This window comes from Chionomys nivalis, chromosome 2 (genome assembly GCF_950005125.1).
Source record: "Chionomys nivalis chromosome 2, mChiNiv1.1, whole genome shotgun sequence".
Taxonomy (NCBI): Eukaryota; Metazoa; Chordata; class Mammalia; order Rodentia; family Cricetidae; genus Chionomys; species Chionomys nivalis.
In genome coordinates, this window is record NC_080087.1 from 133,761,955 (window position 1) to 133,781,006 (window position 19,052).

Sequence of the window (19,052 nt, forward strand, 5' to 3'; positions counted from 1 at the left end):
ATCTCTACTGAGAGCTACAGGACTTTTGTCAAGATACATACGGCTGTTTCGCCATGATGGTCTTGATACTTTTGAGGTCTGGGGACAAAAGGACTGGTGCAGGTCTGAGGAGGGTTAGCCTCCACAAACATCATTCCACCGTTATCCTAACAACCCTTTTCCATCCATAGATGGGCGGAAGGAGGCTTGAGATGGTCCACAGTTTTCTCCGGGAACAACACATACTTGTTTATTTGTTTGTTTTTTCCTAAGGAAAAGAGCACCAGATGGACACTGGTCCTTCCTCGTTCATCTCGGCTGGGAAAGAAGGCATGGCTCTTGAACTCAGAAGCCACCACAAAGTCTGAAGCCTCTCTGTCTACTGTTTTCACAGAGGTCAGCCCTTCACCTGTACCCTCTCATGTCCCTAGTGAGAAGACAGGACAGGGACTCCCAAATGACCAACTCACTCTCAGGAGGCTCTTGGTGGACCAAGTAGTAGCGCGCAGAGAAGCCATCCTTAGCCACTGCCATGTCCGTGTGAAAGGTCAGGGAGAGGACCCCTGTGGATGAGCGGAGTTTCGAGGGGGTTTTGGTCCCGCAGTACTTGCCAATCAGAGGGCCAACTAGATACGGAGGAAAAATGTGGACAGAGGAAGTGAAAATCTAAAACTGGCTTTCAATGCTTTCTCTCTTCTCACCATTGTGAACCTCACTGCCAATACATTGACATAAAAACCAAAGGAGTGCTTCAAGAATAATGTCTGATATTTTCCCTGTACATTAAAAAGTGCTTTCCCTAAGCTGGCTACATTCTCCCATCCCCGAGTGATGAACCAGAATACATCCTACAGTTGCTGCTCTACAGAGGAAAAAACGGAGTTTCAGCATGTCAGGAGTCCCAGTACAGGGTTCCGGTTCACACTACTAGGAAATTGCAGAGCTGGCACCCAGACCCTACTTGCCTGCCTAAGTTTTATGCTTTTCCCAAGATGAAATTGCTCCTGCAGAGCTACCAAGTATACTTTATATCAGAAAACACTTAGAACAACCACAAAGATGAACAAATTATTTCCTTTCCAATACTGATTACACCTAAGCTCTGTGTGGTCTTCACCCCATCTATATCGGCTCTTCTTGGCTGTGAATGGCTGCCTTTTCAACATCTATGACTATATTAATAGTATGAATGAAATAATGGAACTCATGATAACAGTGATGACAGATCATTTCAAAGCCAAGATACTGAGAGGATGAATAACTCGCCAGGATTGCACAGCAGAGACATTCAAGTAGTCAGCCTGGCTTTAAGTCCTTCTATGTGGTCACAGCATTTGACTTTTATCCCAATAACTTGGTTGGAATGGGACATCACCTCGAGTTTTGTCACCTCTGAGGGTTAATGTCGATCATCAACTTGATGAAATCTGGAATCACCTCGGAGACAGCGCTCTGTGTTTATCTGTGGGTGATTACCTTGGTTAGTTAACTGAAGGGGGAAGACCTTGGGTGCTACCATTCCCTGGACTAGGATCCTGAACTTTTTAAAAACGAGAAAGTGAGCTGAGCAGAAGCACTCACTCACCGTGTGGAATGCCGTCCCAAATGTCCAGCCAGTCATATTTGCAGTCTCCTTCTCCCACTTGTAGAGGGTCATGCTCCAGGTCAAAGGTCAGGAACTGCAGGATGATCTCCATCCTGGGTTTGGCCAGGATGGTGAAGGTGCAGTCCAGATTGTGCGGATACTTCTCTGGAAAGCCAGGAGATTCGATGGTCCCATTGGGGCTTGTGAAGTTCTTGGAACAATCTTCAGAGCCTATGTACCAGAGAGAGGAGTAGGGAGGGAGTGGGGAAGGAAAGAGATGGAGCATTAGGGAGCAGCTTCTCCCTGCTGCCTCCTCTGCTTCTGGGTTATTTAAATGTTTGGGTCCATATTCCTCTATTCACAAGGTTTTTGTTTCTGCTCAAGTGGCCCTTGGAGCAACACACCCGTCCCATCTATGTTTCAAACCCTCAAGCTAGCCTCCCTTTTAAACAGAAATTAGGGAGCTGAGGCTGATTGCTTTGTATACCAGAATGAGACCAGCCATCGAGGGACTGGAGGCTAAGAGATAGAGGGAGAGAGAAAGTGAAAAGAGAGAGAAAGAACAGAGTCTTCTTTCAATTACTCAGCTGCTCACTCCAGAAATGTAAGTTATTTCAATCCTTAAGGAAGGCTTGCTGGTTGCCATCAGGGAAAACAATGTTATCCCTTATTTATGGCTGACCTCAACACTAGCCTCTATTGTACCCCAGCCAGCTAAATGCCCCTTCTCCCTCAGAGCTCCAAGGTGCCTCAGGGGAGGGGCAAAGGGGAGCCCAAGCCTCATTCATGTCCTGACTGTATTAAAACGGGCTGCTCTGTAGTAGCGGGACAATTAACAATTGAGGTTTTTAGCCGGTGGATCACAGTGGGGCGTTGAGGATGTTAAAGGCCGCTTGGACGGCGAGTTTGGAAAAATGCAGCAGTGTATTGACATTTGGAAGGCTTCTGGTGCCTTTGTGGTGGGATGGCCTTGTGTTTCTCTCCTAAGCTCTTGGGTTTGCTTTCTGGGGATGTGTCCTGATGAACCGTGACACACAGCACAGCCTGCTGCAAGCTGGGACGGCAGCAGGAGCACTAAGAGGATTACAGCGCCAGTCTCCTGCTGCCTCTAGGTAGAGTCCTCTCAGAAGAGCCCTGGTGCCTTAACCCAGCAACTGCTCCTCTGGGCAGAGCCAGCAAAGGAGCCTGGAAGCTAGAGACCCCGCATATACAGAGAAAGCAAGGAGAGCTACAAGTTAATGACAGGGAGGTAAATGCTGGTAATTACAATAGATTTCCCTCACCGCATTTGGATTCTAAAATAAGAAAAGGAAGCAGGATTTATGAAGGGGATAATAGACACTCTTAAGCATGAAGAAAAACACCACCACCAACACAGAAATCCTCAATAAACCAGGTGTTTACTGGCAAGAAGTGTCCTCTGGGGATCACACTGATATAGAACTATGGGATGTCAATATGCCGTTCTTAGCCTGCAGCGATATCTTTATCTGCGGCTCCCATAGCAGTGCCCTCTGCAAGTCTCCCGATCGATAGCTACAAAAATGTGATTTGGAAAAGGTACCATGCAAATAAGTATGCGTACATTTGGGGTAGGCTCGTAACTTCCTGTAGCTCAGGCGACAAAGAAAATTCCAGAATCTCCACCTACCCATCGGAGATCTTCTCACTGCTGGCAGTGCTTCCCCTTGGGGCTGGGTTGTGCGTAGAATGAGGACCAGAAGCAAGAGCAAATTTCCCTGCCTTATTTGGAGGTCTGGGTACCACATCTCAGAGGCTTTGCACTTCACTCCCTGATCCAGCTGCAGCAGGGCAGGGCTGGAGCTGCCGGTGGGCAACAGGGTTGGACGGGAGGAGCTGGGGTGGCCTCCCCTCCCCCCTCAGCTTTGTTTACCATCAGGCCTCCAACTCCTGAGGGCTTCCTCAGTGGCCTGGGGTGATGCAATTTGGGAAAGCCAGGCCAGCTGGCCCTCTGTCTTCAGGGGGCCAAGAAGAATTTTGAAAAGGTTAGAGTTTAAGGATGCTAAGCAGGCTTCTTCACGGGGTTCTCAGGGAGCCTCTCGGGGCGCTGGCTGGAAATCAATTCTCTATTCACAAGGGACTTGGGAGTCAGCCGAGGCCTCTTGAGAGCCCCTTCCTAGAGTGGGCACCATTGTCACCCTGGGAGTGGGGAATTACGGTAGTATCTTTGATCCTTCTCATCCAGGGGGACAAGTGTTTCAACAATGGACATTTAGAGCCCAAGATGGGCCCCAGAGAACATGAGATCCTAAACTATTCAGTTTCAGGATCCCCAGGTCTTGCATGAAACCGAAAGGAATTTTTCAGCTTTAAGTACTTACAGCCAAACAAACAAACAAAGAAACCAACAACGTGTACGTCTGATAAATGGTTAGAAATGAGTACATTCTCTGGCTTATTTTGAAGGAGGTGAGAAAGCATTACTGTTTTATCCTTTGCAAGCAGAAAAATCTGGTACCTATTAAAATTATGTATTTGTCTCCTCTACTGCAATGGTCCAAGCACCAGAATGACAACTGAATAAAGGGATCCTGGAAACAGACACAAAATTTGCATCTTCTAGAATTCGACTGATCCACAACCCATTTCTGCATCAGGTTAAAAGGACAAAAAAATTAAAATACCAGTTGACAAATATTCCTGTCAATTCACTATTGAGATTACTCATACAAGCTAGAGGTTTGGAAGTGGTTTATACCTGTCATCACCCACTGTAATCTAGGAGACTGAGGCAGGGGGACTACCAGGAGTTCCAGGCAAGCCTGAGTTACATATTGAATTCTAGGACAACTATCTCATAAAACTGCAAAACAACACAAAACTGAAATGGCGGGGGAGGGGGAAGGCTGTAGTAACCAATTCCATTCTCAAGGACTTTGGCACACAGGATGCCAACCCCAGGTGCTCAGACTTTGGCATGCAGGATGTCAACTCCATGTCCCTGGACGGTCTGGTCTATAACCTGCAAGTTGAAGAGGACCCTATACATACGAAGATACAAAAATACAATGGCCTTATCTGAAGTCGAGTTTGACTTGACCACAGGCGAGGGAATCAGGCCTTTATTTAGGGGCTCAGAGTTTCCTCTGCCTGTGAGCAAGTCCTACAATTTTACTATCAGAAATGCCACCAAGTAATTGACACAGGAGAGAAATGTGGATCTTGAATTTCTGCTAAAAACATCACAAAAAAAAGAGAAGAAAAATAAACATGATTCTGCTTCCCATGCCCCTTTCCTTTAAAGTTTTTCTTTCTCTAATCTGCTTTGAATTTGGCGACTTTGGGTTGCTTAGGTTTGCAATCTTTTTCTGCCTTACCCTATTCCAGGTGAGACAGTTTGGTGATGTCAACAATATTTTGTCCTTGCTGTAGGGCAGCCAAGACCTTCCACTCCAGCCGTGTGCTCTGTTTGCCTTAGCCCTGTGGGAGTGTGCCCCTAGGTGTAATTCTGCGGGACTGTGCCCCTCGGTGTAACTCTGCGGGAGTGTGCCCCTCGGTGTAACTCTGCGGGAGTGTGCCCCTCGGTGTAACTCTGCGGACTGTGCCCCTCGGTGTAACTCTGCGGACTGTGCCCCTCGGTGTAACTCTGCGGGAGTGTGCCCCTCGGTGTAACTCTGCGGGAGTGTGCCCCTCGGTGTAACTCTGTGGGACTGTGCCCCTCGGTGTAACTCTGCGGGAGTGTGCCTCTCGGTGTAACTCTGCGGGACTGTGCCTGTAGGTGTAACTGCAGGACTGTGCCCCTCGGTGTAACTCTGCAGGAGTGTGCCCCTCGGTGTACCCTGTGGCGGAGCCTGGGGAAAGCCAAGCTTCCAGGGCCTTCTGTGTGGTTGTTTGTGTATCTGTGTTTACAGTTTCCCGCTTTCTTTTTATGAATCTAACTGGCAAACATGGCTGTGTGTGTTTGGATTTCTTTCATGTTCTGTGGATGATGTAAACTGTGTATTTCCTCCCAGGACTGCAGCTCTGGAAACTGGGACAGGAGACAAGGCTCCTACCTGGAAGAACGTCTACCGTCCTAAGCATCTCACTTGTGACGCTTTGCTCCCTTGTGTATTCCTGTGTTTTATTTTTACTGGACTGACCTTCATACCAATAGCCAACCTTGCTGATGGGCCAGATGGCCCCAAGGAGGCTCTTGGGCTCTCTCCTTTTATCCACTCCCAGCCATGTGGTTTTTGGCAGGGCTGTCCCTAGAGCATCTCTTCCAGGGGTGATCCTAATCCTGAAAATTGGCTGCCCCACTGCTCCACGATCAAGCAACCCATGTTTCCTGATGGGTACAATTGTTTAAGGCTCTTCACAAACTTGCTGCCTTATTTAAAATTCTCCTTCTGCATGCCTCTAAACAGCAGGCTGAATCATGCTACCCTCATGTGTTTTATCTCTTAATGCTCACATCTGTATGATGGATGGAGTGAACGTTCTCCATTTCTGTCACTTTCTGGAGAGTGTGGCTTCATGCTTTGGGAAACACTGCGGTAAGAGCCATGAGACCAGAGATGAGTTTAAGGGCCTTGCTCACTCTTGTTCTGACTCCCTTGGCCAGCTCCCTGGAAGGTCTTGTGTGAACTGATTTCCTTCTGAGGTTGAGGCAGTAGAACTGAGTAGTGGGTTCAGCACTTAGGCCTGTTTTTTTGTTAGGTTACAGAGTTCCTCAATTGCATTTCCAGAACAGTAACAATTGACATGTGTCTTCACATAACATTTAGTCATAGTACAATCTTCCTTTAAATATCGCCAATAATACTGATGGAGCACCTGTGTGGGGAGGATTTGTATGCCTGCATTTCCCACAAGCCAAGGACAAGGAAAGCTTCTCATCCCTTCTTTCCAGAACAGCAGAGAATGCTCCCTGGAGCTGGTGCATTGGTCTGCATCTTGCACTGGGACTCAAAGAGCTGTGGATCCAGATATGCAGGGGGCTCACACCAGCCCCAGCCAAGGACACACAGATCAGTTCCTGAGTCCTTACTGTGGCCAGAAACATGAAAATGCATGGCAGATGGGCCATCATAGACCATAGCGTAGGGCCCCCACCCTGGCACAATACAGTTCTGCTAACCACACCCCTTCATTTGATTCTTCCTTCGAAGGCAGAGAAGTCCATCAAATATTTAGACAGAGTAGATATAAAAAGTACTTTCAACAGGCACCACTTCCTTCCAAGAACTATTTAATGAAAAAAAAGAAAAAAAATACAGATGAATGTCTCCCTTTGCACTGAATTTAACAGGTGCCAGACTTGGGTTTCTCAGTGGCAGGGTGACAACATCACCTGGACTCAGACACCACGTAGGAGTTATACAATTTGGACTCCTAAAGAAAGAAAATGCGCAAAGATGGGGGCAGAGCTGTTGAGGTAAGGAGTGGTCAGAAATGGAGGACATTCCGTCCTCAGCCATTGTGGGAAATAACACGAGACAGAAGCCAAGGGAGAGGGAAGTGGGCCTAATGTGGCACCTTCAGGTGAGAGCAGTCCTAGCGACCCGCAGAAGTTAGGACTGCCCATAGCGGACGGCCTTGAGACAGATTGGGTCCAGCAGTCAACCCCAAGCAGTGTTATGTTTTCTGCCCCGATTTCCAATATCTTTCATTAGCTCTTCAGACTCCCTGGCATATGGAAAAAATAGGAGTTCAGTGTATAGGGGAGGTAAATGGATGGCCAAGGAGAATGTCTTGGAATCATAATTTAAAAGCAATGACTGACCTCATTCTAGGGGTCATGGTGAGATCTTCAGAAACCCTAAACAGTGAAAAGATTATGTCCTCCTGCACCATGTAACTCCAAATAAAGACAGTATTAAACCATGAAGGAGTTGGAATAAAGTTCAACCAAGTTCAGCCATGAAGAACAGCCTGATTTTAAAAACACAAAAATCCAATTCTTTCAAGAGATGTTCTTGTATTTACCCCTCCCCGCCTCCAGTACCCTCTGGATTGGTGCCTCATCTCTCCCCTCAAGTTGGAAGTCACCTGACCTGCCTTTTCATACGAGGCATTTCCAGGTTCTTGTCAGACCTTCCTAGGTTCACCTTAGACATCTCTTCACCGGCTACTTAGTGAAGCCAGATGTCTGAAGTCCTCCCACGTGATGCCGTCCGCAGACCAGGTCTCCCCGCTATGTCCCACCTTCCCGAGATGCCCATCTCTGACCTCTATTCCCGACCCCACTGACCTGTTTTGAAGATCTCGTAGCGTAGGGAGAAACCTGCCCCCTGCCGGGCATAGTCTGACGTGAACTTGATATATAACACGGAGCCAGAGGAGATGATGGTGGGCGGGGCGATGTTCCCACAGTGTTTGCCTAGGAGGTCAGCTGACTCACTGTCCCCATCCCGAATCTCAATGAAGTCATACCTAGGTGGGGACAGATGAACAAAAAGATCATTCTGAAGATCTGGGAAGGACCATTATCCCCATTCTTTCAGCCACTCAGGTGCTGCAGTGATTCACAAAGGGCACGCTGCTTGCTTTGGTACACTGGCAAACACAGACGCGGGAAGTTGCTTTCAAGCTACACCGAGTGAGTGCATGGGTGGGAGGCCTTATCTCTTGTTCACGGAAGAGCATTGCCTCGTTCTCTCAGGATCTCAGAGCAAGCATTGTTTGTCCCAGCACATACTTTTATTTCCATTGTGACCTCTCTAAATCTTTGTCTCTCCTTAACTCTGTCATTGCCTTGAACGTGAGAGTCGATGAGTGTGGCAGGCAGAGGAAACAGCTGCTGCTCCAGCGTGCGAGAGAAGATGGGATGGAAATTGCACATCAGGACCGGCACCCTGGGGATGCTTCAGCGGTGTTTTCTCTCCTGCCCCCTGCCCTGATTTCGTGTTCTCCTGGGCCATCGCCTCCTGTTCTTATTTGGCAGTGTCCCCATCTGCAGGCTACCTCCTTCCCTGAGATATGCCTACAAAGGTCCTGTCAACACTATCTAGTCAACATGGTTTCAAAGAAGATTGGAGCTAACTCAGATAAAAACTTCCCCCAAAGTCGGCAACTCTCTAGCGACTGTGTCTGTGCACCCACAATGCCTGGCTGGTCTTCCCCAATCAGTGGCCTGTGCTCCTTTCAGACTGAGTCAGATGGGCCTGGTGTGGACATAGATGCCTCACAGTCTTTCTTGGCCAGGTTCATAGACCGATGCCCATCTTGACCGACACATTTTTCCAGCTGGGGTGCATGGCCAGCAAAGATCCTCCAGCTTCTCTGCACTTGTACGTTTCCAGTTACTACTTAACTCCCACAGCCCAAGTGGGACTCTTCTTCAAAACCCGGCTCCCCCTCTTCCCCTCCCCCCCATCAACACATAAGAAATTCCCTCCGTGTGGGTAAGGAAAGATGCTGACAATGAAGCCCTTCTGGGGTGTGGCCTACAGCTCTCCTGTCACACAGATCTGTGGGAGCTGGTGGCCTGCACAAGGGGTTGGAACCTCAGCCTCCAGGGGCCATACTTCAGGTTGCTCAGCCGTTTCTGAAAGAATAGGGCTGTAAAGGAGGAAGAAGGAGTCTGTTACCAGGGCCAGTTTCTCCTGAGGCCCTGGAGGGATGGACTCCTGCAACCACAGCAAGGCTGGTGCTGGGTTCCTCCAAAGAGGTGGAGCTGGTGAGGTAGGGGCGTCCACCTGAGCTGTGGTGAGACAGCCAGATTTCAAAGGCCCCAGGGTGTGGTGAGGTGGAGGAGCTACTCAAATCTGGGATTTTTTTCAATGTGGGAGATAGTACTGATTTTGAAAGTAAGCTTCCTCAATTCCAAAACAAAAGCGAAAAGACACTTGTTTGCTCTTAGGGGAAATTCCCAACCCCTCTGGAAAATCCCTCCTTGCTGTTCCTCTCCTAGTTAAGCCAGAGGTGTCAGCTGAGCAGAGGCGCACCAAGCTGTGTGAACACAAGTCAAGCAGCCCTTACTGCTCACGAACTCCCTCTCTGGGTGCCAGGTCCCAGACCTGGGGTCAGACTTGGGGGGATGGGGGGGTTGCATTCCATTTCTTAGCCCAAATTACAGTTCTTTAATAAGCCATCCTTTTGTAAAATAAAGCTATATCCACTAAAAACTTCTTTTTCAAAGCAGAAGAACTGAATCTTTCTGAGCCTCAAAAAAATAGGGGGAATAGGGCTGAGGAGACGGCTTAGAGGGAAAAGTGCTTGGGGTCCAAGCATGAGGACCTGACCAGGAGCCTCTTAAACCAGCTAAGTCTGGATACAGTGGAGCCCAAGATTGCCCTCTGGCTTCACAAGGTACCCGGACACTGGCACACACACTGAGCAGATACTTTTCAAATGAAGGCTGCAACCGTAAAAGAGAGCTATTAGGAGCCATCTCCTTCAGTCCTGAGCTTTGCCTGACTGAACCTAATCTGCATGAAGAATGGCTGTGTGGTCCGGCACTCTGCTTAAGAAAGCTAACCAGTCTGTCGAATTCTCCCACCGATTGCCCAGGAGCAGAGAGGTTGAGGCCTATACATAGACGCCGCCTGTGTGAAGAGAAAGAGGTCTTGGGGATATTGGCACAGTGAAGGTGGAGATCTAAATCGCTTTAAACATCTGGAAAGTACTTTTGGGGCAAATGCTACGAAAGTTACTTTATTTGTAGCCTTTAAACCAGAATCCTTAGGACATTTTTCCGCCAAGAAAACAATCAAAGGGTCATGTATGGATGTATAGGCATCGTCGTGAATTTTTTAAAGTATATTATAAATGAGAAGATACTCCTTTATAGATAGCATTGTGTTGAAAAATCCAACCAGACAGGGAGATTAAACTAATTCTGCTATATTTATAAGGTGAAATATTCAGTTGCTATAGAAAATAGTATGGCAGGACTGGGTTGTTTTTTATACAAAGATTGCATTATATACTATTAATGCAAAAAGAACAGATTTTTAAAGTCCATTTTAAAATGTACACATTATCTTCTTGCATAAGAATGCAGAAAGCATTTGAAAAACTACACTAAAATACTGGCAGAGACACGTCATTGACAGGCTGATTGAGCCTTCTTTGTTTCCTTCTGTTATCTGAATTATTACAAGTTCACATTTCTTTAATAAGACACATAAAAATAAAGCTACATTCCTTACGTTTTTAAAGCAGAAATGTTGAGAAAAACAAGCCATTAGGATTTAGCAGGGATGAACATAATGGAATTTGTCAAAAATCCCGGCACTTGGGGGCTGAAGCAGGAGGATCAGAGTTCAAGGTCAATGTGGACCACATAACAGTCTGTCTCAAAGACCCAATAAGTGGAAACGAAGTTAGCAGACACAGGTGTGGGTTCTTTTCCACTGTCGCCTTATTGCCCTTCTCTCAGAGTTGGGGTGTGCAGAATGAGGGCCTTGTGAGACGTGGCATGTCCCAAAACCCAGGAATAGAATTTCACATAGCCTACTCAGTAAATAATATTTAAAAATAGAATAAAAAACATAAACAAAAGTCTGGTTTTGTGTTGGTGGTTTTTCTACAAAGGACAGAGAGGCCCTGCCACCATACTGGCTAGTCCTTAGAAGTGGGTGGGGTCATTTATTGACAGAATCAGCCAGGAGGCAGGGCTACCAACAACCAACAGCCATTGCTCAGAGCTTGCCTCAATTTACTTAGTGATCAGGCCTCCCTCAGGCTTTGTGTGTGTGTGTGTGTGAGTGTGTGTGTGTGTGTGCGCGAGAGAGACTTGCCCAGCAACAACTCCATGTTTACACACACACACACACAACAACAACAACACCTACCTACAGTGAAGGCCATACAATTTGAATAAAGGTTCCTCTAAGCCAGTAACTAATTCTCTGTGTGTGTGTGCTTGTGAATTAAAGGGAACCCCTCATCTCCCCCCCACCTCCTCCTCTATGAGTCTCTTTGTGAAGCAAATAACCTTGAACTTGAACTTCTTAGGAAACTGGATTTTTCTATCAAGTACACAGGAGAGAGAGACAGGAGTTACAAGTCGGCAGGCAAGTTTCTTCTCCCTCCAGGGTCCTGGCTGCACCCTGTGGACAAGTCCACTTAACCATGTGACCTTCTGGCTGGTCTTTTGCTATAAAGGGCACACTTCAAGTGACACGCTGACTTCATCCAGAATATCTCATTTACCTCCCATGTGACAGACCCATTTGGGGAAATTTTTTATTATTGGGGATTTGCTGCAGCTGGAGCAAATCTCCTCAGAAATTTCCATGTTGTCAGGTTCTTTTGTGAAGGGCTCTGAGGAGGCTCAGGAAGTTTGTGGCTTTGGAATAAATACAAGCTTTGTGCGCAGCCTTGAATCTCCAGTGTTTGTTTGAGCAAGAAATCTGGGGTACAGACTTGAGCTTCACCCCAAGGACAGTGAAACGGGCCGACTTGAAAGCTGCCCTCTCACCCAGCCCATTACTGCCTCCCAGAAGCCAACACGAGCAGCTAACAGACATCTTAACTACAGTGTTTGTATTTCATTATCCATAATCTCTCTCAAATGAAAAAATTCCTTTCGAAGCTTTAACACTACCTCTTATTATTTTGGTTATTTATTTCTTCCCCTGAGCCAAAGTAGCCACCTCTACCTCACTCTTGATCTTTCTCTATGGTCCTCGAGTCCTTTCTTGTTCTGTACAGCTGCTGACATCTGCACGGGCGGGGCTTGTCTAGAGAATGCCTCCTCTGCTTTCTCCTTTAGCCTCGAAGTCTTCATTGTGACTCCTCAAATCCACATGGGTGGGGGGTGGCATGGAAATCTAGACAGTGGAATTAATTTTCTGAGTCCAAGGGGAGAGAGAAAAAGGGAGAGAGAAGGGAAACAGCAGCTTCATCTCTCCCACCCATCCCTGGCAAACATGGAAACAGGTTCTCTGGCATCCATCTCTCATTCTCCCAGGTTGTCACCCTTGGAGACCACTGCTGAGGGTGTCAAAGATCTCCCTGGCAAAGGCCCTTGTTCAGAGTCGTTTAAGGTCTAGCCTGGGTCTTGTCTGCCTTTCTGGGTACACAGATGTCTGTGGGGGAATGGAGTATACCAAAGGCAGAATTCTTAGGTCCTATAAGGGTGTCACACCCAACTTCGGGATTTGGATCTGAACACAGGTATGCCTGCACCAAGAGAAATTGGATTCTTTGGTAGGCAGGTCCTTCCTCCCTTCATGCTGCTGATGTTTATGACACAGATCGAGGGTGTTCCCAATCTTCGGGCCCTTGCCCCTTTTTTTCTTGTGTCTGCCATACTCATTACTCTGCCTGTGGCCCATTCCCTTCTCTCAGGCCTGCCCTGCCCTTCTCTTTCAGGTGGCGGACCCTTCCTCTGCTTATCTCCTTATGGAAAGGTTTACCTGCATCTTGTCTATTTCTTTAACTCTGTCTCTTGCACAAGGGAGGAAGCAGGGGAAGGCTACAGTGGGATATTTTGGGGTCCGCGACACAAACAGGGATCCCACATATTGAAGAAGGGATTTGCAGTCGGTGCTGTATCAGAATATGCTTTCTCCGGGCGTGGTGGGTCTGCCCCTGCTGTATCTTCTGACTTTGCACCCCAGCGCGTCTCCTGAGCTATTCTGGTGGTATGTGGAAACCTAAATGCTGCTTCGTGCCACAAAGACACGAAATATAACATTTTGTGGAGAAGAAACATCTCAAATCCTGCTGACAGCATTTTCACTATTAGCGGCAAACAAATCAACTATAATTAAAATGCTGTCAAAGTGATTGGAGATTTTTCTCACACTTTCAAAGTTCCATATTTCATGAGTGGATTATCCAGGCCAGAGAATTTGCCACCTCCCGGAGTGCCTTTCTTCCAGAAAGCTCAAAGACAGCTACAAACACTGTCTTATTAATCCTTACATTAAAACCTGCAGGGAAAATCGGAGGAAATGCCATCACAGCCGCTTGCAGCGCCTAAAAACTCCCAACAAAGAAGCCGCCCGAGACACATGGAGCTGCCGGGTGGGTCGGCACAGTGTCGAGGTCTCTGGCCAACACAGGCCCAGAGCCAGGCCACCTGCTTCTTGGTTCCAGCCTATACGGAGAAATCGCCTTGCTGTAGGACTAACTCTTTATAAAGAAATACATTTCATTTCCTTGAATTTCTGCTTTCTATTGTTGCTCATTTAGTAAGCATATCAATGGAATGTCAGCATATTTTTGTTGAGTAGTTACTATGGGGAAAGACCCATCAGTTTAAATATTATTTCATTTAATCCTAACTTGATACAGACTAGGCTGGTCATGGTTACCACTCATCTACAGAAGCAAAAATGGATACTCAGGTTGACAACCCAAACTCAAAATGAGGAAGGGTCAGAGGTGAGATTTGAACCCTTGGCACACAGACCTCACTTCCTTTCCTTTGCTTCGTTGTCTGGATACATCAGATTGCTGCAGCACAAAGGCATGAGAGAAGCCTTCTATCCTTAGGTTTCTATAAAGTGGGCAGAAGTAGAAAGCAACTTCACAGAACCTTGCTCTTTTTACTTAGCCATCCCTATTAAACTAAGCCTGCAGGACGTGCCAAAATTAATAGACAGGTCACCAGTGAGAACAGCGACAGACAGGTCACCAGTGAGAACAGCGATCAATAGACAGGTCCCCAGTGAGAACAGCAACAGACAGGTCCCCAGTGAGAACAGCGACAGACAGGTCACCAGTGAAAACAGCGATAGACAGGTCACCAGTGAGAACAGCAACAGACAGGTCCCCAGTGAGAACAGCGATGATAGACAGGTCCCCAGTGAGAACAGCAACAGACAGGTCCCCAGTGAGAACAGCAACAGACAGGTCACCAGTGAGAACAGCGATAGACAGGTCTCCAGTGAGAACAGCAACAGACAGGTCACCAGTGAGAACAGCGATAGACAGGTCACCAGTGAGAACAGCGATAGACAGGTCTCCAGTGAGAACAGCGATAGACAGACAGGTCACCAGTGAGAACAGCGACAGACAGGTCCCCAGTGAGAACAGCGACAGACAGGTCCCCAGTGAGAACAGCGACAGACAGGTCACCAGTGAGAACAGCGATAGACAGGTCACCAGTGAGAACAGCAACAGACAGGTCCCCAGTGAGAACAGCGACAGACAGGTCCCCAGTGAGAACAGCGACAGACAGGTCCCCAGTGAGAACAGCGACAGACAGGTCACCAGTGAGAACAGCGACAGACAGGTCACCAGTGAGAACAGCAATAGACAGACAGGTCCCCAGTGAGAACAGCGACAGACAGGTCACCAGTGAGAACAGCGACAGACAGGTCCCCAGTGAGAACAGCGACAGACAGGTCACCAGTGAGAACAGCGACAGACAGGTCACCAGTGAGAACAGCAATAGACAGGTCACCAGTGAGAACAGCGATAGACAGGTCACCAGTGAGAACAGCGATAGACAGACAGGTCACCAGTGAGAACAGCAATAGACAGGTCTCCAGTGAGAACAGCGAGCAGGTTTGAAATGTGTGGCTGTAAGATTTGCCCAGTGGTAATGGTGGAAATATAGCTCCAGTGTTCAGATGGAATAACATATTAATTTCTGTAAGCGCAGTATTTTTATAAGCACGTGTACACTCGAATGCAAACATATGGCCCAGCGAGTGAGAAAATAGGATGCAGTGTATTTAGAAGAGCTTCAAGTGCCATCCACATATTCTAAGTCCACAAATCTCCAATATGGTCCATGCAGGAATTTCAATGGGCTGGGGAGCCCTTACAATCACACACTGAAGCTTTGTGTCTTCCCATGCAGGTGTATTTTTCTAGGGACGGGATCTGTGACAAGACCAAGGTGAAATAACTATTACACAGATCCATGTCTAAGAAGCCATGATGTACTCTGGGGAAAAGGCACAAGAAGTGGACTTTGTGAACAGTTCGTCTGTGATTAGCCACTGGCAAAGCTGGAGATAAGACACCCACCTTCACCCGGTCTCAGTTGTTCATCTACAAAATGAGATAACAACAGCCCCACTCAGGTCCAGCAAAGCCCCCATGCCTGAGAGAGAGCATATTACAGCCACCATGTTAACAAGACACGGTGGTAAGGGTGGGTGAGAGATGAGCTGCGTTTGTGTACACACACACACACACACACAGCAGCCGAAAGGTAGAAAAGATACCATGAACAACCCTAGCTACAGCATAGCTAACAGTCCCAGCGCTGCCAACCTTGGGGGTGGATTTCCACAGATTTACCTTTTGCACAAATCCATGTACTTGAGTTTGGAGATTTATTTCAGTCTTGAAGTTCTGAGCCTGGGATTTGGGTCCAGGCTGCCAGGGACGGGTTCAAAGCTACTTATTTCCCATTTGCTGGGTTTTGTTTGTTTTTAAACAGGGTTGTAGGTAGCTTAGGTTGACCTTTCTTTGTTATTGAGAATGGCCTTGAACTCCTGCCTGCTCTCTTTTATCTCCTGAGCGTGTGTGTGTGTGTGTGTGTGTGTGTGTGTGTGTGTGGTGGATGGGGGATGGGGATTGGAGCAGTGGAGGGCTGGTAGAGAGGTATATACCGTGTCTACTTTATGTAGCACTGGGAAGTGAACCCAGGGATTTGTGTATTCTGGGCAAACATTCTATCAACTGGGCTACATTTCCAGTCTGGAAAGTTCTTTAATCTATCTGTCTGTCTGTCTGTCTGTCTGTCTGTCTGTCTGTCTGTCTGTCTATCTATCTATCTATCTATCTATCTATCTATCTATCTATCTTTCTATCTATAAATCTCTCTGTCTTTAAATGGTGCTGGGTTGAACCTAGGGCCTGAGGGCCTGTATGCTAAGACACCCCACTGCCACTGGTTCATACTTCCAGTCTCTTTTGCTGTGTTTTGAGCAATGGGGCTCCCATTCTGCCCTCAGTCAACTGAGCTGAGGCGCACGAGTAGCTCAGTATCCCAGTTGACATACAGTCCATCCTCACTGAGTAGAAGTGGCCACCACTGCTGGTATCATCATCATTATTCATGCATCTCTGCTTCCCAGCACTCTAGGATTGTTTGTGTGTTTGCATCAGGACCCAGTGCTGTTTCCACAGCAGCTGTTTGCAGTTCATTCTCTTCCTTCATTTCTTCAAAGCACAAATCTCTGATGTTTGCAGGTTTTCGTTTGCAGTCCCTCCCAGCCAGGGTCACCATGCTTGTTAGAAAAGAGGAAATCTGACCACCCAGCAAAGGAAGTATGCACAGAGAATAACCCAAAACAAACTGGAGGAATTATTCTAAAAAACCTTGAAGGCAAGAAAGTGGAAACTGCAAATACCATCTATTTATAATTGCTGCTTGTTTTTCCGCAGAAGCCCTGGGATGATGTAGAGGCCGCAGAATCTCATTGTTCCTCAGGTTGCAGGCTGCCAAGAACACTCTCAACGTGAGGAAGCAGGCTGCTCCAGATGCAGCTCTGAGAAGCCTTGCTGTGGATAACTTTCAGAAAGTGAAGGGTGCACAACAAAGCCTTCAACACTTCTGCCCTGACCCCGTAGGTGCATACTATTTCCCTCTGCTCTGGCTTCCCAGCAAAGTGCATTCCTGAGGCCACAAAGCTACTCCTCTGCTGGACTTCTGCACTCAGGAGGCTGCTGGGATGGAACACTTACGTAAGGGATGGTTTTTAGGCAACTGGTGAAGCTGAAGGATGGAGGCTCACTCTTTTGGGCACGATTGCTCAGACTTCCTTTAGTCTGTTCCTTTAGTCTGTTCTGTGACTATAGAACCTCTGTCCTTTGGTGTCAACTTCAAGAATCCCTTGCTAGCATTTTATAATAATGCCAGAGTACTTACTAAGAAGATAAGAAGAGCCCCCACGGTTCACAGTCACTTCTTTCTTTTGAGACGCAGCAGTAACAACTCATGCTCTGATGTTGAAAGTGGTACCCGACAGAGTCAAGACTTGTTGAGTTGTCTCATGCTAGCCCGGGGCCAACATGTTGTTCTGCCTTGGTTTGCCTCACCTCATAAATGGGCACAGGGCTCGTACCTCATCACCTCTTGGGACTGACTAGGGGCATAAGGCAACTGGTAGTCATTGAGGGGAAATGAGAGCACGTCACCCTGGGGCCCTGGTGTGCTGGCAGCACCCCTTCACTTGGCTGAGAGAACAGCTCCCTCTGGGTAAGTAGTTCACTCACTCTGCCTCCCGGTGGAGCCAATTGTAAGAGAGAAATCATAACCTCCCATCTGTCCGAAAAATGGAAGCCTGCTGGGAACAAGAGAGCTAGGCACCAGGGAACCAATCACCGTGTCAGAGTTCATTTGCATTTTCTGGGGATGGGTTTCCAGTTATTTTAATATCCTCCTAGGCTCTGTGTAACAAAACTTGGGAGACTTAAAACTTGTCTGAAAAATGTGCTCTGAAGAATTCCAGAACAGGGGCACCCTGGCCTCTGGGAGCGGGTGGCAGGTGTGCCAGCCTGCTTTGGGATCCTGTTCTCTTGGCGCTTCAGGTTGCAGAGGTGTGGAAATAACAGTCACACACTAATGTCCAGGAGGAAGCGGCTGTCGTCACGCCAGGGTGCAGATTCTGAATGTAGCCCTTGGTGGCCAGTCATCTGGAACTACTTCCTCCTCGGGAAGAGCCACTTGGACCCTGCGCCCTGATGTGTGTCCTGACTGCACTGGGTAAAGTCAGTCTGGTCAGGAATGTACGACACAGCCCTGGCCTTGCTCCTCTGGATTGAAGCCCAGGGTTGGTTGGACATGGACAGCACTCTGGACCGTGGGTGCTGTGAGACAGTCCCACTGAACCATCAAGAATATGTCTGGAGGCCGGGCGGTGGTGGCACACGCCTTTAATCCCAGCACTTGGGAGGCAGAGGCAGGCAGATCTCTGTGAGTTCGAGACCAGCCTGGTCTACAAGAGCTAGTTCCAGGACAGGCTCCAAAACCACAGAGAAACCCTGTCTCGAAAAACCAAAAAAAAAAAAAAAAAAAAAAAAAATGTCTAGAAAGTACACAGCTTCTATCTACAAGAGAAGCAGGTTACTGGAAGTCTCCGAGCTGGATGGAAAGAAACAGTATGGGTTGGACTTAATGGACTTGTATTTATCCCAAAGTTATAAACAGGTCATTTGTGCATGGATCTGTTGGCTGTCTGGGCACCATATTAGAGCGACCAGTGGGAATCCCATGGCATAGGGAAGGCACTGAGCTGCATGTTGATAAGAGGCCCGCTGGGAGGGTGTCATAGTGGAGACCCCAGAAGAGAAGTTCATTTCCCAGCACTTAACCCAGCTGCTGTTCTAAGGTTGGGCAGAGTCTTGTATCTGGCAGGATCTCAGTTTCCTGAGGAGACCCCCCCAAATAATAATAATAATGATAGTAATAGTAATAATAGTAATGATAATAATAATACTTTCTCACCCTCCTACAGTTCTCAGAGGCTGACACACAGATAAATCACTTTGAACTTTCAGATGAAAGGTGCTCCGTAAACCAGAGGGCTCATCAACTGTAATTGTTACGGTAATTATTTTAATGATGATAATGGGAGAATGGGGGTGGGGCAGGAAGGAAACCTCCCACCTTGAGACAAAGAAA

General features: G+C 47.5%; 1 protein-coding gene across 4 annotated transcripts in view; it reads right to left on the reverse strand.

Moving 5' to 3' along the window:
- Positions 1-19,052, reverse strand: part of Nrp2 (neuropilin 2) — a 116,978-nt gene that overhangs the window by 73,875 nt on the left and 24,051 nt on the right. For all 4 annotated transcript variants that reach the window (XM_057753711.1, XM_057753703.1, XM_057753693.1 and 1 more), the window contains exons 3-5: positions 7,761-7,942; positions 1,565-1,795; positions 450-605 (exon numbers count right to left, since the gene is read on the reverse strand). In XM_057753711.1, the coding sequence (XP_057609694.1) occupies positions 450-605; positions 1,565-1,795; positions 7,761-7,942 (569 nt within the window). The remainder of the gene's footprint in view (positions 1-449; positions 606-1,564; positions 1,796-7,760; positions 7,943-19,052) is intronic.